This window comes from Hyla sarda, chromosome 10, assembly GCF_029499605.1.
Source record: "Hyla sarda isolate aHylSar1 chromosome 10, aHylSar1.hap1, whole genome shotgun sequence".
NCBI lineage: Eukaryota > Metazoa > Chordata > Amphibia > Anura > Hylidae > Hyla > Hyla sarda.
Genome location: NC_079198.1, coordinates 82235557 through 82260605, shown reverse-complemented (window position 1 = coordinate 82260605; position 25049 = coordinate 82235557). Strand labels below are relative to the sequence as shown.

General features: G+C 41.2%; 1 protein-coding gene across 3 annotated transcripts in view; it reads right to left on the bottom strand.

Moving 5' to 3' along the window:
* Positions 1 to 1723: 1723 nt before the first annotated feature.
* Positions 1724 to 25049, bottom strand: part of ALG9 (ALG9 alpha-1,2-mannosyltransferase) — a 198041-nt gene continuing 174715 nt past the window's right edge. For all 3 annotated transcript variants that reach the window (XM_056542769.1, XM_056542767.1, XM_056542768.1), the window contains exon 15: positions 1724 to 3068. In XM_056542769.1, coding sequence (XP_056398744.1) covers positions 2942 to 3068 — 127 coding nt within the window. In that variant the 3' untranslated portion in view covers positions 1724 to 2941. The remainder of the gene's footprint in view (positions 3069 to 25049) is intronic.

Genomic DNA, 25049 nt, shown 5'->3' with positions numbered 1-25049 from the left:
AAGTTGAATCTCACAAATGGCTAAACAAACTCCTTATCTCAAATATAAATCAAAATGATTGATATTTATAATAGACTAGAATCTGGCCCTGTGTAGTAGTGCATAGTATTAACTGAAAAAGTATTTAAAAACGTTATACTTGTTCAAAGTCTAAACCAGTCGGCACCTTTATACTTCAAATATTCTAACCACAACAAGCAATATACTATAACAATTGTCTACATTCATCAGTCTACTATATGGACACACATATCATTTTCATTTGTTCCATACAGTAGGATTCTCATGGCCCAAGCATATAAAATACTGTTACATTTGTCATTTCTGATATGCCAATAATACATTTGCTTTAACTAGATTAAATAGATGAGTGTCCAGTTTAGCCAGGGCATTAAGTTGGAATCCAAAAGTTTACATACATTTATTGTCCATCTGGAATAATGGAAGCATGAATAATAAATAACACTGATATGTTTTAAAGAAGCTGCAGTCCAGAGTGCTGGGAATTCCCTTTGTTGGAAGCTCCTGGTGTTCATTACATAAAAATACGGCCACAAATTATTTTCCACATAAGTCTTCAATGTTTTGTTTTTATAATTTCAAGACCTTTTCTAAATCACCCAATTTATTAGGATTACACAACAGTAGAACATTGGTGCCATGATGGTGGGTTGACACACACATTTCATCAGCCAACCCATCTTCATTACATCCAGACATTCGTTCTGGAAAGGGTAACACATTATCCAATGAACAGTACTGTATCCAAACCAGACCTTATGGGAAAGATTCTGTAAACAAACATTGCCCAACCAACACAATTCTTGAGATTTGTATTTTAAAGACCCCAAAAGGTTTGTCCCTCACAAAAAAATAATTGGGGGAGATTTATCAAAACCTGTGCAGAGGAAAAGTTGACTAGTTGCCCATAGCATCCAATCAGATCGCTTCTTATATTTTTAACAAGGCCTCTGCAAAATGAAAGAAGAAATCTGATTGGTTGATATGGGCAACTAGTCAACTTTTCCTCTGCACAGGTTTTGATTAATCTCCCCCATTGACTCCTGTAAAACATTTTTTTCAAATAAACTGGTGATAGGAAGTTAAACATATTTGTAAATTACTAGTATTGAACATTTTTAACCCTTCCTTTACTTAGTTGTATGCAGAGCAATTTGTGAAGTTATTTTCTGTCTGACCACAGTGCTCTCTGCTGACACCTCTGTCCGTGTTAGGAACTGTCCAGAGCAGGAGAGGTTTGCTATGGGGATTTGCTCCTACTCTGGACAGTTCCTGACAAGAACAGAGGTGTCAGCAGAGAGCACTGTGGTCAGACTGAAAAGTACCGAAAGGATTTAGATTTTTTCAATAGAAGTAATTTACAAATTTGTTTAACTTTCTAGTACCAGTTTATAAAAAAAAAAAAATAATAATAGCAGCTTTCCACTGGAGTACCCCTTTAAGTCCAATATTTCTGTGAAACACAAGAATTTTACAAATCAACTATTTTTAAAGGGTAATCCACTGCTCAGCGTTTGGAACAAACTGTTCCAAACGCTGGTGCCGGGAGCTTGGGACAACATAGCCCCGCCCCTCATCATGTCACACCCCACCCCCTCAATGCAAGTCTATGGGAGGGGACGTGACAGCCGTCACGCCCCCTCCCATAGACTTGCATGGAGGAGGCGGGGTGTGATGTGTTGAGGGGTGGCGCTATGACGTCACGAGCTCCCGGCACCAGCGTTCGGAACAGTTTGTTCCAAACGCTGAGCAGCGGAGTACCCCTTTAAGCAATTATACAATTTTAGTATCACCCCCTTTTTAACCCCTATTTATTGGTTGTGTCCCATATATCCTGCACTTGTACATGCATGTACCTGTGTTGTAATACACTATTTACAATACTATTGCTGGACTTAAAGACTATGCCTGTAAAAGCAGTTCTATGTATACCTTATATAATGCATATCTATGCTAATGTACAGATGAGGACAATAAAAAGACTTCATCATCAGCAGTTGGTTCATGTGAAGTCACACTGTGACACACCAACATACTCATCTTTGGTCTCAGAGCAAAATAACCATATAACAACAAATGGACTCAAAGCAGAGGATCGAGGAGAGTGGAGTGGACCAAACAGATATTGCATTTCAGTCTGGGAGACAATAACAACCGAAGGGGTAAAATGAAAAATCCAGAGGAAAGGTTATATGAGATACAATATGTCATAAAACATTGACTTTGCTATAAGGTGGCATTAGCCATTCTCTATAAACCTTAAAAGGATTACCCACTTTTGGACATAAAACCACTGAAGAAGCTTGCTACACAAACCTTTTTGTAGACCACAAAACCATATCTGTCCCCTGTGCAAGCAATTCTGGTAGACTATAATACTCGTGGTGTTTTATTACACCATATTAGGCATATTTGAAGGAGGGTGATTAAGGGTATCTATCTACTGAGCTAGTGGACCTTCCGAATGTCTAATGATAGGCAACCTGTTCCAGTACCCTATTCCAAAGAAAAGTACAAGAAATAACTAAAAACAAACATGATGGCTAGAGTGCTCTACGTGATCAAATAAAAAAAATCCCATTCCAGGTAAATGTAAAAGTTCTTCGACCCCCATAGATAGACATCAGGCATTAAATTACATTTGAATGTATTGACAACATTAAATATACATCATTAATCAGAATCCAGGAATAAAGTTAATACATGGAGAACATAAAATTTACAACTCTCAACAACTTGTTTGTTTTGGTCATATTAAAAGAAGAGCTGACCAGAACATATTATAAGACTGTTCTATACAGTAAGAAAGCAGCAAGGCTCACACATACTGCCAAAACATATGAAAGGCCCCTGTGACTGGAACAGGAGAATATCTCACAGCAGGACCAAGTGGGTTCCCATGTTTATACTGGGTCTTTCCTTATCCCAAGTTCTTCTTCTTCATCATCTGCTTGGGCCGACGGGTTTTCAAAATAGTGTAATTCGAGTATGTTGTGTGCCAGCTGGATACAAAGGGGACATAAAATGCTCTAAACAGCTTGGAGGACCTGAAAAAGATAAATAAAGTGTTCACTCAATGTAAAATATAACCATAAGGGATAAGAAATAAAACTGTCCAGACAAGGGAAATTTCCCATGTAAAATAAAAATATCACCCATGACAAGTGGTAATGTAATAATAAGTATTCACAAACCGCAAATATAGGCCGGCATTTATCATTGTAGGTGTTAGTGAAGCATTTATCATTGTAGGTGTTAGTGAAGCATTTATCATTGTAGGTGTTAGTGAAACATTTATCATTGTAGGTGTAAGTGAAGCATTTATCATTGTAGGTGTAAGTGAAGCATTTATCATTGTAGGTGTTAGTGAAGCATTTATCATTGTAGGTGTTAGTGAAGCATTTATCATTGTAGGTGTTAGTGAAACATTTATCATTGTAGGTGTAAGTGAAGCATTTTTCTACACCTTTTTATGTGTGCTGGTAATGTGTAGTAGCACCAAATTTATTAAAAAGTAGCAGAGCATTTGATAAATTTTTTGGCAGGCCCATATTTTCAAAAAATTTCACTGTTCACATACACTAAAACTACACCAGCCCAGACTTAGCTTAGCTTTTTGGAGACTTTTTTCTTTTTTTTCTTTAGCCTTTTCACAAAAATGCGCAGTTCATAAAACCCTTCCATATCGTGTATTGCCAAAATCAGTGGATTACAACTCAAAATTAACAGAAATATGTTAACCAAAAGGTGCAAAAAAAGGCACAAATAAGCCCTGCTTGTGCCTTTTTGCGTCTTTTATAGACACAAAAAACTGTCTAAAGACAATGATAAATGTCGGCCAAAATGTACAAAGGTCTTATGAAAGTTAAAGTGATTTTCCAAATATTATGTTTCACGACAGGTCAATAGAACATAACCTAAATATTGAACTGTGCTGAATGTCTTGGAATGGGTTTTAGTCAAAGTGACCTATGAAAAGGTTGTCATGCATGTATGACAAAGAATAGTATATAAAAATCAATAGGAGCATTTAATTAGGGCATGATGGGATTTGTATTTTTGCAATAGCTGGAGAGCCACAGGTTGGGGAACATTGCAACAAATTCTTGGAGATAAAATAAAGGTTTACATAGGACCTCTTCAAACAACCACCCCTGATTTAGAACAATTTTTTTCGCAATGGACTATCAATGTCCATACATTTTTTATTTAAATACAAGCATAGTCCATTGAGGTACCGCTGGGTTTATACTGACAAATGTCTGGCCAAGACTGGATTTAGATGAGAAATCTCTGGCCAAGAAAAATTTTGTCCGAAGACTTCGAAGGCAGCTAGTATCAACTAAATCAGTCAGTGGTAGAACTGCACGGAGATTGCTATCCCCATAGACGGAAATGAATTCTGCGTGGATTCCGCCAAAAGAATGAGCAAGATCATTCTTTCGGTGGCAGAATTTTAGCAGCCGTAACATAATTTTTAAGCATAATTTCGCTAGGTATGAACCTAGCCTTGGTCCTATGTAGTAATTTGGCATCTATTGTGGTGGACCAGACAGGAATCTTTGATAGAATGTGGTCCTTATAACAACAATAGCTTTCAACCATGAGAAGGAAGATATCTAGCTCTCTCGCAATGTGGGTTATACCAGAAGACTTAGATCTTGTGTTAATCTCTGAATTTGGCGTTGTTACTTTGGTAGCCTGAGCAGATACAATGTGACTGTTACATGGTGTTCGATATCCTCCATGTCTGTGAATGGACTGCCTAAACGTTGCCTTATTTTACTTCCTTTTGGATTATTCCTGTGATATTATGACAACATATTAAATATTTTAGACTATGCCAAGTATTTGAGATACAAAAACCAATAACCAAAAACCAATAACATATCTTGTCAACTACAATTAGTCATATGCACTGAAACTACTATCAAATAATACGAATATAGTGATAAAGCAGACATAATCTTAGAAGTCCACTTGTTTATTTTGCTCTTCCATTAGACCAAGTTGGAAGATGCAGCAAAGAGAAGCTTCCACACTGTCAGAACGATGTGGTAACACTACATTTTCTCTTTGCATTGAGCACTTTTCTAGGCAAAAAAAGCTGCTCATGTATAGATACATCAACCAGACCTGGCACAATAATTGGCTCAGCTTGCGCCATGTCCCGTGGGGATGCTTCCAACAAATAATTTTCGTTAACCTGTGACATAAAAGTAAAGTAAAAACATTCTAGGGTGGCTTCACATTCCATATAATGGTAGAAAAGTATATGATAATGTTCACTAGACGACTTATCAAACCTGTTGTTCTACACTGCTCAAAAAAAATAAAGGGAACACTAAGATAACACATCCTAGATCTGAATGAATGAACTAATCGTATGAAATACTTCAGTCTTTACATTGTTGAATGTGCTGACAACAAAATCACACAAAAATTATCAATGGAAATCAAATTTATCAACCCATGGAGGTCTGGATATGGAGTCACACTCAAAATCAAAGTGGAAAACCCCACAACAGGCTGATCCAACTTTGATGTAATGTCCTTAAAACAAGTTATAATAAGGCTCAATAGTGTGTGTGGCCTCCACGTGCCCGAATGACCTCCCTACCACACCTGGGCATGCTCCTGATGAGGTGGTGTCTCCTGAGGGATGTCCTCCCAGACCTGGACTAAAGCATCTGCCAACTCCTGGACAGTTTGTGGTGCAATGTGGCGTTGGTGGATGGAGCGAGACATGATGTCCCAGATGTGTTCAATCGGATTCAGGTCTGGGGAACGGGCGAGCCAGTCCATAGCATCAATGCCTTCCTCTTGCAGGAACTGCTGACACACTCCAGCCACATGAGGTCTAGCATGGTCTTGCATTAGGAGGAACCCAGGGCCAACCGCACCAGCATATGGTCTCACAAGGGGTCTGAGGATCTCATCTCTGTACCTAATGGCAGTCAGGCTACCTCTGGCAAGCACATGGAGGGCTGTGCGGCCCCCCCAAAAAATGCCACCCCACACCGTTACTGACCCACTGCCAAACCGGTCATGCTGGAGGATGTTGCAGGAAGAACGTTCTCCACGACTTCTCCAGACTCTGTCACGTCTGTCACATGTGCTCAGTGTGAACCTGCCTTCATCTGTGAAGAGCACAGAGCGCGAGTTGCGAATTTGCCAATCTTGGTGCTCTCTGGCAAATGCCAAATGTCCTGCACGGTGTTGGGCTGTAAGCACAACCCCCACCTGTGGACGTAGGGCCCTCATACCACCCTCATGGAGTCTGTTTCTGACTGTTTGAGTGGACACATGCACATTTGTGACCTGCAGGAGGTTCTTTTGCAGGGGTCTTGAAGTGCTCCTCCTTGCACAAAGATGGAGGTAGCGGTCCTGCTGCTGGGTTGTTGCCCTCCTACAGCCTCCTCCAAATCTCCTGATGTACTGGCCTGTCTCCTGGTAGTGCTTTTAAGCTCTGGACACTACGCTGACAGACACAGCAAACCTTCTTGCCACTTGTGTGGGTTGTAGACTCAGTCTCATGCTACCACTAGAGTGAAAGCACTGCCAGCATTCAAAAGTGACCAAAACATCAGCCAGGAAACATAGGAACTGAGAAGTGGTCTGTAGTCACCACCTGCAGAACCACTCCTTTATTGGGGGTGTCTTGCTAATTGCCTATAATTTCCACCTGTTGTCTGTTCCATTTGCACAACAGCATGTGAAATTGTCAATCAGTGTTGCTTCCTGAGTGGACAGTGTGATTTCACAGAAGTGTCATTGACTTGGAGTTACGTTGTGTTGTTAAAGTGTTCCCTTTATTTTTTTGAGCAGTGTATATGCAAAGTTTTAGTGACCAACTTATTGTGCTCTTATTCGTCAGGAATAAATAAAGATGTTAGAGGAATTTGTGAATTGGTCGCAGATTTGTGAGCACTCACTTATTTGATGAGAAATTTCCTATGTTTTGCCCAAAAAATTATAGCTCTGCCCTAAAATGTGCAACTTTTTACACTAGTTTTCTGGTAAAAGCAATGATGAATTACCCATTGTTAGCCTATTAATACGTCCTAAATGTCCCATAAACTGTATGCTACAATCAAGGCAAAAAGGTGAATGAAATATTGATATATCTCCAGTAATATCTATACATCACTGAATAGCAGGGGTGGTTTAAGTAGCTGCATCTCATGGGACCAATTACGCAAGGGAAGAGTGTGTCATAGCCGGGAGCAGAAACGTCTACTCCATGATATGCTGAAATCCTAGCTCTCGCCTTATCTGTAATGAAATGGTTCCTGACAATGAAGTGTCTGCTCGGTGTAATTAGGTGGCTGCTCTCTAATTCAATTACCATCTCCATGTATCAGGAGCTCATCGCTGACTGTACAGGACCTGACGTCAATTCAGCTGAAACCCCCAGAGGATCAAGTAGGGCTGGCGTGCCTGCTGAATCCTCTACATTTTTAACCTTTCCTATGCTGTACTGCTTTAGGCCAATAAATACCATTTAACGTCACTACTTTTGGCCTGAATCACAAAAGAATTGCATCATAAAAAACAATAGCATCTTATGAGAAATAAGAAAATGTATACGCAGTAAATACAAAAAGCACAATTAAAAGGAGAACTCTCCTTACACAGGCAACACCAAAGATCAGAAACACATCACCGTACTGTACATAGTTTATCTATCGCCATTCAGGTCAATGTGGATGGACATTGATGAGCATTCTAAAGGGTGCCCCCTCCCATTGTGAACCAACATGGAAGACTGTTCATGATGAACCCAGAAGAAGACCAAATCCTGATGGTTCAGCCAGATCTACTATTTGGGGTAGAAAGCCGTATGGTATTACCGGATTATCTTATTTATCTGTGTTGTATTGTGTCACTTATCAGCCTGACGATACATGACCTCACTGTCCTCTTTGAAGCAAAGCATTGACCAGAATGTGTGTAGCACCATAGGAGGAACTGAAGAACAGGTAGGCTGGTGCCTTGACAAGTATTTAAAAGAGGTACTCCGCTGCTCAGCGTTTGGAACACACTGTTCCAAACTCTGGAGCCGACACAGGGAGCTTGTGACGTCATAGCCCCGCCCCCTCAATGCAAGTCTACGGGAGGGGGCGTGACGGATGTCACGCCCCCTCCCATAGACTTGCATTGAGGGGGCGGGCTGTGACATCATGAGGGGCGAGGCTATGACATCACGAGCTTCCTGTGCCAGTTCCAGCGTTCGGAACAGTTTGTTCCAAACGCTGAGCAGCGGAATACCCCTTTAAGGCTGCTTTATCAGAAAGATCTTTTATAAAAGCTGCAGGGATCCTGCTCATCTGCAACGTTGTTGCGGCGCACCAAACCCTACCCACCCCTTTTAATTACTTATTCTTTTATACTTAAGCTTTCCACAGGGTAATGCTCCCTTATAGATTTATTTACCTAGCGGAGGCTAGGGCACAATTCAAGGCGCTTTGTTCCATAAGGTAAGCTTCGCACGGTTTGCTTCATGTGGTTGCCATGACCACAATTGCAGCTTTCCAGGCATGGGGGTGCTGACGTAGTGTCGGGGGCAGGCTGGAACATGGACTATCATGTCATAGCTGTCCTGGCATCAATATTATGCGTTATTCCACTTCAGTAGGTGTAATGGCATACTGGGAGCAATAGTTAAAGGGGTTATCCAGGAAAAAACTTTTTTTTATATATCAACTGGCTCCAGAAAGTTAAACAGATTTGTAAATTACTCCTATTAAAAAATCTTAATCCTTTCAGTACTTATGAGCTTCTGAAGTTTAGGTTGTTCTTTTCTGTCTAAGTGCTCTCTGATGACACCTGAACTGAAACGCCCAGTTTAGAAGAGGTTTGCTATGGGAATTTGCTTCTAAACTGGGCGTTTCCCGAGACACGTGTCATCAGAGATTACTTAGACAGAAAAGAACAACCTTAACTTCAGAAGCTCATAAGTACTGAAAGGATTAAGATTTTTTAATAGAAGTAATTTACAAATCTGTTTTTAACTTTCTGGAACCAATAATATATATAAAAAAAGTTTTCTCCTGGAATACCCCTTTAAACAACCGAAGGAGAGCTACGAGATGGAAATCAGTGCTTTGCACTAAAGGAGGGCATATTGCAGATAGACAAAATGGCATACAAAGATACAGCGAACATTTGCGGAAACTGGAACTTTCATCTATGAACTCGGAATGTTTCATTATTACACTGACATAACTGTACAACATCTGCTCACGGGTCAAGATGTGCTTCCGCCATTTTTATTAGATTTTTTCTACAAAAAAAGAGCAAATCTTGAAATAAGGCAGGGCTGTCTACCATAACCTGTTTAATAGACACAATTACAATAAATAATGTGTAACAGAAGTAAAGAAATACAACTTGAGATGAGCAAATCTCCTTAGATCTGTTATGGGTCGATTTCGATAAATCTGATTCGTTTCGGATTCGGAAAAACTCAATTGCCCTGCAACTGTTCATGCAAAGTAGGTAAAGGAGCAGGAACTCCTGTCAAATGTACAGTACATTGAGTGGGGGTGAAAATTTGCTGGGCTGAATGTATTGAGAGTAAGCAGAGATGCATAAACCTTACTGCTCATCTCTGGGCTGCTTTGTGTACGGGAGTTGGGACCTCTGCTTTTGATAGGAGTCCCTTCTCCTGTTTGAGCAAATTGGCCTAAACCAGTGGTGTCCAAACTGTGGACCTCCAGATGTTGCAAAACTTCAACTTCAAGCATGCAGGGAGTTGAAGTTTTGCAACATCTGGAGGTCCACAGTTTAGGCACTACTGGCCTAAACAAATCCCAAAAAGATTAAATTGCAACAAATGTGAGTTTTTAGTTCACTTTGGATCCAGCTCGTACTAAATAAAATTGTCATTGCTGTTTAGAACATATTCAGAAAAAATGAGCTGAATAGGAATAATGGTTATTTAAAGGGGTACTCCACAGGAAATTTTAAATCAACTGGTGCCAGAAAGTTAAACAGATTTGTAAATTACTTTTATTTAAAAATCTTAATTCTTCCAGTACTTATCAGCTGCTGTATGCTTCACATTAAGTATTTCCTTTCTGTCTAACCACAGTGCTCTCTGCTGACACCTCTACTCTGGACAGTTCCTGACATGGACAGAGGTGTCAGCAGAGAGCACTGTGGTCAGACAGAAAGAAAATTCAAAAAGAAAAGAACTTCCTGTGGCGCATACAGCAGCTTATGAGTAATGGAAGGATTAAGATATTTAAATAGAAGTAATTTACAAACCTGTTTAACTTTCTGGCACCAGTTGATTAAATTTTTTTTTTCCAGTGGAGTACCACTTTAAGGAGAGAGATTTCACTACTATAGTCAAAATCTAGTAGCAAATGGAAAACTGCATATGTAGCAATGCCTTTCTGTAACATTACCACCAGGTACCATCAGACAGATCTAAAAATTGCTTGGACTATTTTGGTAGAGCTAGTGACAAAATGGTCTCATTGTCCGGCAGACCCGGCTGTCTTGAAGCCTGTCAGCTCAAAGTTGTGCATGCCCTCTGTATTCTACCGTAAGATTAGGTGGGCAAATGTAGAGAATCAGGGTCTTCTTGCAGCCTGCTGCCAGGTTATCATCGGGATAGTAAAACTTGCTAACATTTCCCATACTAACATTTTACTAAGGAATCCAAGTCATTTCTACAAATGACTAAAAATGGCCGTGCACTGAAGTTCATTTTAAAAATAGAGTTAATATTTAAAAACTGCAGGTCACTTGTCAGCCGGGTTCTACTGAAAACAGTTTATGGAAACTGATGCTAAATTCCGGTACAAAAATATAGCTGCGGAGAAGAACTAGAGGTTAAATCTGTCTGAAGTCAGGTTCTTTTTTTTTTTCTGCTGAGAGCAGCCTAGAGTGAGTGTATATCTCGTCCATGGAAAGATAGTGTACGTAAGCAAGTGCGTCAGAAGGGATTAGGGAGCGCAGCTGCCTGCAGAGGATGGAGAACACTGGGGCATCTTGTGGTGCTGAAGCACAAAGCCTACAAGGGAGCCTGGCTGTGACAAGTGATTAATGAGGCATAGGCCTTCTGCAGACGTGTGTCTTATGGTGTAATGCTAAAGGGGATATGAATAACGCACACAACACACACACACACATATATATATATATATATATATATATACATATATATATGGATATTACTGACTGAGGTAGATGCAGTCATCGCTAATGCTTTTGCACTCAGCTACCACTCACATTTACAAAAAACTTTACAAGTTGTATGTATGTGTATATATATATATATATATATATATATATATATATATATATATACATACACACACACACACACACACACAATATTAGGTGCAACCAAATGTATACACATACACCTAAAAATTAACTAAATTTGTGTACAGTCTACAAAATGTAATGTACATACATACTGCTCTATCACACACAAGCATAGTACTACTACAGCATACAAAAAGCAAAGCGGTGCTCTTCCTGAGCTGTTCTCTACACTCCCTCCCTCTTCTCGACCCAACATAGTTGCGTTTCATTTCAGATTAAGTTGCAACAAAAGAAACATTGGCTACTGTAACTTAAAAGAAACATGTTAGGCCCCCCAGGACACCTTGGGCGGGGGGGGTGATGTCTATGGGAGGGGGTGTGATGGCTAGTACACAGCCGTCACGCCCCCTCCTATGGACATGAATGAAGGGGGCGTGGCATGACTTCACAAACACGGAAGCCCCAGGCTTCCAGGTTCATGAATGCCACAGCGCTGGCCCAGAGATCGAGGGGGTCCAAGTGACCGGACCCCCAGCAATTAGACATGTTATCCTCTATCCTTTGGATAGGGGACAACATGTCTAGGGGTGGAGTACCCCTTTAAGTATGGTAGGGAGATGGAGGTACAGTATGGGGCCACAGAAGGCTATGGATGTCATATTATCAGTCAAAGGTATTAAAAAAAAAACAAAAAAAAACACTGTAGTTTCACAGAGTATCCTCTAGTACAAGGGTACTCAACTGGTGGACTGGCAGTTATCTGGACTGGCAAGCAGCAGATGGAGCGCACCCGGGGGCCTCCAACACGTTCTGCATAAAACTATATGTGTCTTTAAGACACCATACAACGTAATAGCCGAGTGCTGGCTGGCACATGGGAACACTTTTTCTATGCTTTCTACATCATTATGCTCTGGACAGCCCTGACTAAAAGAGTCCACAGCAGCTGGAAACAGGTAATTATTCTCAGCCGCTGGGGACCCCCGCCATCTGTCGTTCCGCACCCACCTTTAAAAACGTGACAACCACGGGGCCGGAGTATCGTGACGTCACTACTCCGCACCTGCGTGACGTCACGCCTCGCCCCCTCAATGCAAATCTATGGGAGGGGGTGTCACGTTCACACTCTGAGCCTCCGGCGCTGCAATGAGGTCACAAAAGTGGGTGCGGAATGACAGATCTGTTATGGCACCATCATAATGGCACTGTTCATTAGGGCAGACTATGGGGGGAAGCAGTAGTCCAGTTCATTCGGGAAGCAGTGTAAAATTAGGGGGCATTGGCACAGTTCATTGGGGCGGGGGTGGGGGCAGAGCTAGAATTAATTATGGGAACAGTGGCAAAATTAATTAGGGGAGCAGTAGCACACTTTATTGGTGGCACCAGCTAAGGCACAGATAAAGAGTTATTAGGTATTTGTGCTGGCTAATTTTCTTTTTGGTTTTTTGTACAGTTAACCCGTTGAGGACCCATGACGTAACGTTACGTTCCGACACCCTGGGTCTTAAGGACCCATGACATACAGTTACGTCATGGGCAGTTCCGTTCCCCACCGGGCAGAGATCGGACCGGGATGCCTGCTGAAATCATTCAGCAGGCATCCGGTGCAAATGCCCAGGGGGGTCATCAGACCCCCCCCCCCATGTCGGCGATAGCGGAAATCGCAAGTGAATTCACACTTGCGATTTGCGCGATTCCGGGTCATTACGGGTCTATAGTGACCCGGAATGTAAGGGGGATCGCGGGTGTCCAAGACACCCAGGATCCCCCTGAAGCGATAGGAGTGAGGTGGCACGGGTGCCACCCCTCCTATCCCTGCTATTGGTGGTCTAGACGCGACCACCAATAGCAGACCGGGGGCGGGGGGGTTTACTTTCTTTTCCCCCGTCCTGCCCTCCCACAATAGGCGGGGCAGGATGGGGAAACGACGGGAACCGGCGCCGAAGATCCACTTACCGATCCGGGTGGGCGACGGAGGCTGCGGCCGACGGAGATCGGCGGGCGGCGATGACGTGCGGCTGGATCCGACGGAAGCTGGTGAGTTGCCTAGCAACATCTGGAGGGTACAGTTTGAGACCATTATACAGGGGTCTCTAACTGTAGCCGTCCAGATGTTGCAAAACTACAACTCCCAGCATGCCCAGACAGCTGTTTGGGCATGCTGGAATATGTAGTTTTGCAACAGCTGGAGGGCTACAGTTTGAGACCACTATATAGTGGTCCCTAAACTGTAGCCCTCCAGATCTTGCAAAACTACAACTCCTAGCATGCCCAAACAACTGTTTGCTGTCAGGGCATGCTGGGAATTGTAGTTTTGCAACAGCTGGAGGACCACAGTTTGGAGATCACTTTGCAGTGTTCTCTAAAACTGTAGCCCTCCAGATGTTGCAAAACTGCAAATCCCAGAATGTCCAAACAGCAATCAGCTGTCTCGGCATGCTGGGAGTTGTAGTTGCGTACCTCCAGCTATTGCATAACTACATCTCCCAGCATGCCCTTTGGCGATCAGTACATGCTGGGAGTTGTAGTTTTGCAACAGCTGGAGGCAGACTGGTTGGAAAATACTGAGTTAGGTAACAGAACCTAACTGAAGGTTTTCCAACCAGTGTGTCTCCAGCTGTTGCAAAAGTACAACTCCCAGCATGCACGGTCTGTCAGTACATGCTGGGAGTTGTAGTTTTGAAACAGCTGGAGGTTTGCCCCCCCCATGTGAACATACAGGGTACATTCACACAGGCAGGTTTACAGAAAGTTTCCTGCTTCAAGTTTGGGCTGCGGCAAATTTTTCACCGCGGCTTCAACTCCTAGCGGAAACTCACTGTAACATGTCAGTGTGAATGTACCCTAAAAACACTACACTAACACATAATAAAGAGTAAAACACAACATATACACCCCCTTACACTGTCTCCCCCCCCCAATAAAAATTAAAACCGTATTGTATGGCAGTGTTACCAAAACGGAGCCTCCAGCTGTTGCAAAACAACAACTCCCAGCATTTTAAGACAGCCACTGACTGTCCAGGCAAGCTGGGAATTTAGCAACAGCTGGAGGCACCCTGTTTGGGAATCACTGGCGTAGAATACCCCTATGTCCACCCTATGCGATCCCTAATTTAGTCCTCAAAAGCGCATGGAGCTCTCTCACTTTGGAGCCCTGTCGTATTTCAAGGAAACAGTTTAGGGCCACATATGGGGTATCTCCGTACTCGGGAGAAATTGCACTACAAATTTTGGGGGGCTTTTTCTCCTTTTACCCCTTATGAAAAGGAAAAGTTGGGGCTACACCAGCTTGTTAGTGTAAAAAAAAAAAAATTACACTAACATGCTGGTGTTGCCCTATACTTTTTATTTTCACAAGTGTTAAAAAGGAAAAAAAGACCCCCAAAATTTGTAACACAATTTCTCCTGAGTACAGAAGTACCCCATATCTAGGCGTAAAATGCTCTGCGGGCGCACAACAAGGCTCAGGAGTGAGAGTGCACTATGTACATTTGAGGCCTAAATTGGTGATTTGCACAGGGGTGGCTGATTTTACAGCGGTTCTGACATAAAGGCAAAAAAATAAATACCCACATGTGATCCCATTTTGGAAACTACACACCTCACGTAATGTAATAAGGGGTACAGTGAGCATTTACGCTCCACAGGTGTCTGACAGATTTTTGGAACAGTGGTCCGTGAAAATGAAAAATTTTAATTTTCATTTGCACAGCCCACTGTTCCAAAGATCTGTCAAACGCCAGTGGGGTGTAAATACTCACCCCTTATTAAATTCTGTGAGGGATGTAGTTTCCAAAATAGGGTCACATGTGGGGGGTCCACTGTTCTGGCACCACGGGGGGCTATGTAAACGCACATGGCCCCTGACTTCCATTCCAAACAATTTTTTCCCCAAAAGCTCAATGAAGCTCCTTCTCTTCTGAGCATTGTAGTGCGCAAGCAGAGCACTTGACGTCCACACATGGGGTTACAAATTTTGGGGGGTCTTTTCTGCTATTAACCCTTTCAAAAATGTGAAATTTGGGGGGAAGCACACATTTTAGTGAAATTTTTTTTTTTTTTTTTTACATATGCAAAAGTTGTGAAACCCCTGTGGGGTATTAAGGGTCAAATTATTCCTTGTTACGTTCCTCAAGGGGTCTAGTTTCCAAAATGGTATGCCATTTGTTTTTGTCTTTTTGCTGTTCTGGCACCATAGGGGCTAAATGCGACATGCCCCCCGAGCAAAATTTGCTCTCAAAAAGCCAAATATGACTCCTTCTCTTCTGAGCATTGTAGTTCGCCTGTAGTGCACTTCAGGTCAACTTATGGGGTACCTCCATACTCAGAAGAGATGGGGTTACCAATTTTTGGGGGTATTTTCTGCTATTAACCCTTGCAAAAATGTGAAATTTGAGGGGAAACACACATTTTAGTAAAATTTTTATTTTTTTTTTACATATGCAAAAGTCGCGAAACACCTGTGGGGTATGAAGGCTCACTTAATTCCTTGTTACATTCCTCAAGGGGTCTAGTTTCCAAAATGGTATGGCATGTTTTTTTTTTTTGCTGTTCTGGCACCATAGGGGCTTCCTAAATGCAACATGCCCCCCAAAAACCATTTAAGAAAAACGTACTCTCCAAAATCCCCTTGTCGCTCCTTCGCTTCTGAGCCCTCTACTGCGCCCGCCAAACAATTTACATAGACATATGAGGTATGTGCTTACGCGAGAGAAATTGGGCTACAAATACAAGTATAAATTTTCTCCTTTTACCCCTTGTAAAAATTCAAAAATTGGGTCTACAAGAACATGCAAGTGTAAAAAATGAAGATTGTGAATTTTCTCCTTCACTTTGCTGCTATTCCTGTGAAACACCTAAAGGGTTAAAATGCTGACTGAATGTCATTATGAATACTTTAGGTGGTGCAGTTTTTATAATGGGTTCATTTGTGGGGTATTTCTAATATGAAGACCCTTCAAATCCACTTCAAACCTGAACTGGTCCCTGAAAAATAGTGAGTTTGAAAATTTTTAGAAAAATTGGAAAATTGCTGCTGAACTTTGAAGCCCTCTGGTGTCTTCCAAAAGTAAAAACATGTCAATTTTATGATGCAAACATAAAGTAGACATATTGTATATGTGAATCAAAATTTTTTTTTTATTTGGAATATCCATTTTCCTTACAAGGAGAGAGTTAGAAAAATGCTAAATTTTAAAATTTTTCATCAAATTTGGGGATTTTTCACCAAGAAAGGATGCAAGTTACCACAAAATTTTACCACTAACATAAAGTAGAATATGTCACGAAAAAACAATCTCTGAATCAGAATGAAAGGTACAAGCATCCCAGAGTTATTAATGCTTAAAGTGACAGTGGTCAGATGTGCAAAAAATGGCCGGGTCCTACAGTGAAAATTGGCTGGGTCCTTAAAGGGTTAAAGAGTACCTTTCTAAACTAACTCAGATTATATTCCCTAACTACTCCTAACACCCCCCCTGTCCTTAAAAAAATGGGTGCTCCAAAACACGACATCACTGAAGCCTGCGAGAGCTGTGCCTTGCCATGCCCCGCACCCACTTCCTGAGTTTGGTCTCCTGCCAGGCCGGGAATAGCAAAGTGTCTTATAATTACATAAGGAACAATATATTAAAAGTTTTGTTTGGTGACAGGTACTCTTTAATTAGGGGGGGCAGAGACACAGTTCTGTATGAGCAATGGCACAGTTTATTAGGAGAGGCAATGGCACATTTCATTGGGGGAGCAGTGGCACAGGTCATTGGGGAGCAGCTTGTTAGGGGGTAATAGCATCATTCATTGCTTGAGGGGGCATAGAGAAATAATTCACTGTTTTAAGGGCAACATGGCTGGCACAGTATTTGGCAATACTATAGAGGCACAGCATGTGGCAGTATTATAGTCAGGGGCACACTGTGTGGCAGTATTGTGTTCAAGGACACAGTGGGGTTTATTTACTAATGTGATCCTGACACTTTTTTTGTCGGGTTTTGCACCCAAATTGCGTCGCACGTCCCTTGCGACACAATTTGCGACCAAACCCCTCCATTTTACAAGAAAAACCCGAAAGGGTGTGTGGCCACGGGATAAAGTGGGCGTGGTCCCGACAGTTTTGAAAAATCCCAACATATTTACTATGGTTCCCACAGAAAATGTGGTGGATTTGAGCTGAGGAAAACCCAACAGATCAGAACAGTTGTAAAAAAAAAAAGCAAAAATGTAGGGAAACCGTAAATACCTTGGGAAAATACCTGTCGGAAATCAAAACCCACAAAGAAACCTACACTCCACTCTTAGTAAATAAACCCCAGTGTGTAGCAGTTTTCAGATCATACTGGGAACATAAGATTTACATCCTCCATACTTTAGGAGCTCATTTTACCCTTTGACTAGGTAGACTTGGATAAGCAGTCCCTTACCAAAAGTAGGTCACCGCTAGTACATCCACACAAGTATGAAAGCAATGATGACTATTAATAAGAAAGCAACATAATTCACTTAAAGAGGAGTTGTCATCTTCTCTGACGTGGCTGTTGAAGTGACAATCTTAGAGGATCTTTTCTTTAAACTCTACATTGTCCTGCCGTTATGTTGTTCTCCCTATGATTAAAACAATGACAACTGGATGTTTTACTAATTCCTGCCCAGAGAGGCACACTAAAACTGCCCAATATATTTGGAGGAGGTATAACTGCAAGATTCTCCATCACTGTTATTTTATGGGAAATGCTAGTATTTACTAAAATAGACCTATCATGAGAGTGGAAACTTCCTATTTAAATGCGCTGGGAACACTGTCATTTTGAAAAACTTTTGACTTATCCTAGCGACATGTCAGTCAAAAGTTTTGATTGGCGGACGGGTCTAAGTGTTCAGATCTCCACAGATCAGGACAGCATTCACGCTCTCTCAGCTCGGTGTCATGTGACCGAGACACACTTGCATGTAAGTTTTTGAGCGTGTCTCGATCACATGACACAGAAGCAGGGAGAGGAGCTCCTGATCGGTGAAGGCTCTTTAAGGTTTAAAGAGGTTCTCCGGTGCTTAAACATCTTATCCCCTATCCAAAGGAGAACCCCTTTAATATTTTAGTTGCAGCAGCCCAAGCACAATGGTAATGGTATAAGGCCTTCACATCAGTCCCCTGCCCTGACTCCATAAAACATTCCATTTAACTTTTTGCTACGCATTATCATTGAAGTTCCAGATTTAGATAGCGGATTTACTGATTCACTGTTTCTACACATTTCTGATAAAGGAGTAAACATCCCAAATATGCACAACATAAATGATTGTGAACACCACAATACAATAGATCTTGATTCTGGGTAGAGATACCTCTAAATAGATTCATGGCCACAGATAATGCAAAACAAAGTTGTACTCAATGATTTTTATATTCAAGGGCCTAAGGGGAACAGAACCGGTTCAATTTTCATGTGTTAAACTTTTCCGTTTATTGACAATGATCCCCCCAAGTATTGAGCTAAAGCTTTAAAAGTCACTTAACCCCTTAAAGGGGTACTACGGTGAAAACCTTTTTTCTTTTAAATCAACTTTTTTTCTTTTAAATCAAATCTTAATCATTCCTGTACTTATTAGCTGCTGAATACTACAGAGGAAATTCTTTTCTTTTTGGAATGCTCTCTGATGACATCACGAGCACAGTTCTCTCTGCTGACGTTATAATAATAATAATCAGTCTTTATTTATTGTTGTCCTTAGTGGGAATTGAACCCAAGTCCCCAGCACTGCAAGGCACCAGTGCTAACCACTGAGCCACCATGCTGCCCTTAGCATACATCTGCTATGCATGGTTGCTAAAATGGACAGAAATGTCAGCAGAGAGCACTGTGCTCGTGATGTCATCAGTGTTCCAAAAAGAACGGAATTTCCGCTGTAGTATTCAGCAGCTAATAAGTACTGGAAGGATTAAGATTTTTTAATAGAAGTAATTTACAAATATGTTTAACTTTCTGCCACCAGTTGATTTAAAAGAAAAAAGGTTTTCACCGGAGTACCCCTTTAAGGACCAAGCCCATTTTCACCTTAAGGACCAGGCCAATTTTATTTTTGCGTTTTCGTTTTTTCCTCCTCGCCTTTTAAAATCCATAACTCTATTATATTTCCATCTACAGACCCACATAAGGGCTTGTTTTTTGCGTGACCAATTTTACTTTGTAATGAATCTTCTCATTTTACCATAAAATGTACGGCGAACCCAAAAAAATATTTTTTTAGGGAGGAAATTTTCATGAAAACCACAATTTTGCACATTTTGGAGGGTTTTGTTTTCACACTGTACACTTTACGGTAGAAATGACGCGCTCTTTATTCTGTGGGTCAATAGGATTAAAAATTATACCCATGGCTAGATACTTTTATATTTTTGTACCGCTTAAAAAAAATAATCTAAAGTTTTAGGGCGTTATGAGGGCTCATTTTTTGCGCCGTCTTCTGTACTTTTTATTGATACCACATTTGCATATATAAAACTTTTAGATAATTTTTTATTCATTTTTTTGGGAATAAAATGTGACAAAAAAGCAGCATTTTTGGACTTTTATTTATTACGTTTACACCGTTCACCGTATGGGATCATTAACATTATATTTTGATAGATTGGACATTTAGGCAAGCGGCGATACCAAATATGTTTATTTTAAAAAAATCACGCTTTTTGGGGGTAAAATGGGAAAAACGGACAATTTTCATTTTTATTGGAGGAGGGGATTATTTCCTTTTTTTTTTTTTTTTTTTTTTACATTTTTCAACTTTATTATTTATTTATTTTTTTACACTTTTTTTTGGCCCCATAGGGGACTATCTAGCAACCATTTGATTGCTAATACTGTTCAGTGCTATGTATAAGACATATCACTGATCAGTATTATCAGCTATCATCTGCTCTGGTCTGCTCGATCCCAGACCAGAGCAGGAGACGCTGGGAGACGGATGGAGGCAGGTGAGGGGACCGCCATCTGCCATTACAGATGATCGGATCGCCGCGGCAGCGCTGCGGGCGATCCGATCATCTATTTTAACGTGCGCATTGCCGCAGATGCCGTGATCTGTACTGATCACGGCATCTGAGGGGTTAATGGTGGACATCTGCGCGATCGCGGATGTTGGCCATTACCGGCGGGTCCCTGGCTGCTGATGGCAGCCAAAACCTGCCGTGTACGACGCGAGCACCGCTCCGATGCTCGCAGTCATACACAGGACATAAATGTACGTCCTGGTGCGCGAAGTACACCTTTGGATATGGGATAAGATGTATTAGGGCTGGAGTACCCCTTTAATGACTCGAATGCACTGCTATGGGATGTACTTCACACAGTTTTTACAGCTCAATGTTTCTTGATAGCTGCTCTCTCTGGTTGATTAAACTTGCCGGCACCAGCCCCATGTGTCAGCTTCAGTTTGCTTTACACTATTAGGGTGGTGGATGCTCATTAGCTTTAGCAACAAAAGAAAATTGCTGAATGGTTCAGGATCATTTCAGTGTAACATCATCTCCATCATGTCATAGTTACTATCCTGCATCAGACAGTGAAATTAAAAGACATCTTCAAGATGATTCAAGGAAAACCAGAACAGCGTCTTATATAAGTATAGTGACACAATCTCTTCTACAATAAACCCTTTCATCTTATATTGATTCTAACATTACAAGCAGAGAAGAGACTTCATTCCAAGATTATAACTTATCGTGTGTCTTTAGTATCCTTTATAAGTATCTAATCCAGTGTTTCCCAACCAGGGTGCCTCCAGCTGTTGCAACACTACAACTACCAGCATGCTGGGAGTTGTAGTTTTGCAACAGCTGGAGGCACCCTGGTTGGGAAACACTGATTTAAACAGTAGATGTCGCTGGTGGTCATGAGAATGGAGGTCCCTTGTGTGACTGTAGTGGCAGTACACATGCTCTCCATTCAATTGCCATGGCACTGTTGAAGATAGCCGTAGTAAAGACCACTGTTCTCATGGTTGGCAATGGTCTCAGCAGCCAGAACCCAACAAATCACATACTTATCTTTTCTTGGACAAGTGGTAACCCACCTTGGACTGGAAGCCGTTACAATGGCCAAAGTGGTGTTTAGTTGGGGCAGGTGAGTATGTTTGGTTTTGAGGTTTTTAGGGGGCTTTGCCGCACCCAGGGCTCTAAAAACCTTTCAGTTATAACTGTATTTTTCAGTGTTATCATCACTAGGAGTTCAAGTAACAGCAACAGTGGTGTTTACCTTAGAAGAAACAGGTCACCATGAAGATGGTGTTTAATGTACTGACGTCACGTTGCAGGGTGGGAGCAGGGGCTGAGCAGATTCATGTATAATTTTGCAGTAAAATCATCTGTACAACAATTATTATTCATCTAAATAAAAAAAAACACGGAAATTCCAGCACCACGATCACGGAAGAAGCATTTTCGCAGGCGTAGCACATGGTGCGTAGCACATACGCCCACCAAAACGAGTCACTCCTTGGTTCGTGCATGCTGTGCTCTGTGTTCCTGTCGATGATATATCAATAAAGCAGCGTTCTTATTCCGTGATCGTGGTGCTGGAATTTCTGTGTTTTTGGCTTCCCTACGCATGCTGTCCTCACGCTGCCATGCACCTATGACCTGGTGGTGGGCTGGACATAACACACTGTGTCTTCTTATCATTTAAATCTCTGTGCACTGTAGTCTAGAGATAGCTAGAGCTAGAAACAGCTGTCAATTTGTAATTGAACTGCCCAGTGAAATCCTAAGCCTATATTGAGCAGAACCGAGCAAGTCGGACCAGACATGTTTGACATTGTTCATTCACCCTCTGCATGCTGCCATGGCTATTGATCATAGCTTGCATAGGGATAAAGTGATGAAACAGGACTAAAGACTGATGCCAGCAGTTGTAGGCAGGTGCTGGCTGTAATGTACAGCTGATGCCCGCCACATATAGGGCTTATGAGCCCTGCTCTGTATGCAATGACTGCTGAGCTGCTGGAAAGAGGTTAATTGAGTTTTTATTTGTTTCCTTCTGTTGAAAGGGGTACTCTGCTGCCCCAGCGTTCAGAACATTTTGGATACCCCTTTAAGCCAGGAGTGGGTCCAAAACACAGAAAAAGGTGCAGATCTTTTAATTATAGTTTTTCTCTGTGACAATTCCATTCCTGGTTTTGGCTAAAACACCAAATTAAAGGGGTACTCCGGTGTAATTTTATTTTATTTTTTAAATCAACTGGTGCCAAAAAGTTAAACAGATTTGTAAATTACTTCTATTAAAAAATCTTAATCCTTCCAGCACTTATTAGCTGCTGAATACTACAGAGGAAATTTTCTTCTTTTTGGAACATAGAGCTCTCTGCTGACATCATGACCACAGTGCTCTCTGCTGACATCTCTGTCCATTTTAGGAACTGTCCAGAGTAGGAGAAAATCCCCATAGCAAACATATGCTGCTCTGGACAGTTCCTAAAATGGACAGAGATGTCAGCAGAGAGCACTGTGGTCGTGATGTCAGCAAAGAGCTCTCTGTTGGGAAGCATGGCGAGAACGCTACTCATGTCCAATGCACAGAGAAGCGCAATAGCAATAATGGATGAAAACGGGCATAACTCTGCTAATACTTCACCAATTAAAGTAAGTGACCACTACCTTTAATGCTGTTCACCTGCACTATAACCCAGTATATTGGGTTTAGTGCCGATGAACTGCATTTCAGTTTCCCTTCAACATGCATGCATTTTTTTCAACCATACTTACAATGACATTTTAGTTTGTTTATCTCTATTGGAGTCAGCAGATTTCATCTTATAGTAAGAATACTAATATGTTGAACCCACAAGCCGCTCACATTCGCACCACACTACAGCATGGCCTGGCAGGGCTCACAGACAGCTCATTATCCGTAATCAATGGATGCCTGGAATGTGTGCTAATCCCACTTTACGTATTAATATCTGCTTGTTTCTGTTTTGACCAGACCAGCGTAGTCCTCAACACAATCCTATTAGCGAAAGCGTATGCCCTGACGGCGCCAGCTGGAAAGGTGAACGCCAGGCTCTCTAATCACCCTGTTACCTGGGAAACCTCACTGACTTCTCCCTTTACTGTTCAAATTGCAGCAGCCAATAAAGAAAGTATGGGACGCAAGTATCTTCACAAATGTTCACTGTATCCTTTAATGTTCCCTGTATCCTTTAATGTTCACCGTTTCCTTTAATGTTCACCGTTTCCTTTAATGTTCACCGTATCCTTTAATGTTCCCTGTATCCTTTAATGTTCCCTGTATCCTTTAATGTTCCCTGTATCCTTTAATGTTCCCTGTATCCTTTAATGTTCACTGTATCCTTTAATGTTCACCGTATCCTTTAATGTTCCCCGTATCCTTTAATGTTCACTGTATCCTTTAATGTTCCCTGTATCCTTTAATGTTCACTGTATCCTTTAATGTTCCCCGTATCCTTTAATGTTCACTGTATCCTTTAATGTTCCCTGTATCCTTTAATGTTCCCCGTATCCTTTAATGTTCCCCGTATCCTTTAATGTTCCCCGTATCCTTTAATGTTCACAGTTTCCTTTAATGTTCACTGTATCCTTTAATGTTCACTGTTTCCTTTAATGTTCACCGTATCCTTTAATGTTCACTGTTTCCTTTAATGTTCACCGTATCCTTTAATGTTCACCGTATCCTTTAATGTTCACTGTATCCTTTAATGTTCACCGTATCCTTTAATGTTCACTGTATCCTTTAATGTTCACCGTATCCTTTAATGTTCACCGTATCCTTTAATGTTCACCGTATCCTTTAATGTTCACTGTATCCTTTAATGTTCACCGTATCCTTTAATGTTCACTGTATCCTTTAATGTTCACCGTATCCTTTAATGTTCCCCGTATCCTTTAATGTTCACTGTATCCTTTAATGTTCCCTGTATCCTTTAATGTTCCCCGTATCCTTTAATGTTCCCTGTATCCTTTAATGTTCCCCGTATCCTTTAATGTTCACAGTTTCCTTTAATGTTCACTGTATCCTTTAATGTTCACTGTTTCCTTTAATGTTCACCGTATCCTTTAATGTTCACTGTATCCTTTAATGTTCACCGTATCCTTTAATGTTCCCCGTATCCTTTAATGTTCACTGTATCCTTTAATGTTCCCTGTATCCTTTAATGTTCCCCGTATCCTTTAATGTTCCCTGTATCCTTTAATGTTCCCCGTATCCTTTAATGTTCACAGTTTCCTTTAATGTTCACTGTATCCTTTAATGTTCACTGTTTCCTTTAATGTTCACCGTATCCTTTAATGTTCACTGTATTCTTTAATGTTCCCTGTATCCTTTAATGTTCACCGTTTCCTTTAATGTTCCCTGTATCCTTTAATGTTCCCTGTATCCTTTAATGTTCCCTGTATCCTTTAATGTTCCCTGTATCCTTTAATGTTCCCTGTATCCTTTAATGTTCCCTGTATCCTTTAATGTTCACTGTATCCTTTAATGTTCACTGTTTCCTTTAATGTTCACCGTATCCTTTAATGTTCCCTGTATCCTTTAATGTTCACTGTATCCTTTAATGTTCACTGTATCCTTTAATGTTCCCTGTATCCTTTAATGTTCACTGTATCCTTTAATGTTCACTGTATCCTTTAATGTTCACTGTATCCTTTAATGTTCCCTGTATCCTTTAATGTTCCCTGTATCCTTTAATGTTCCCTGTATCCTTTAATGTTCCCTGTATCCTTTAATGTTCCCTGTATCCTTT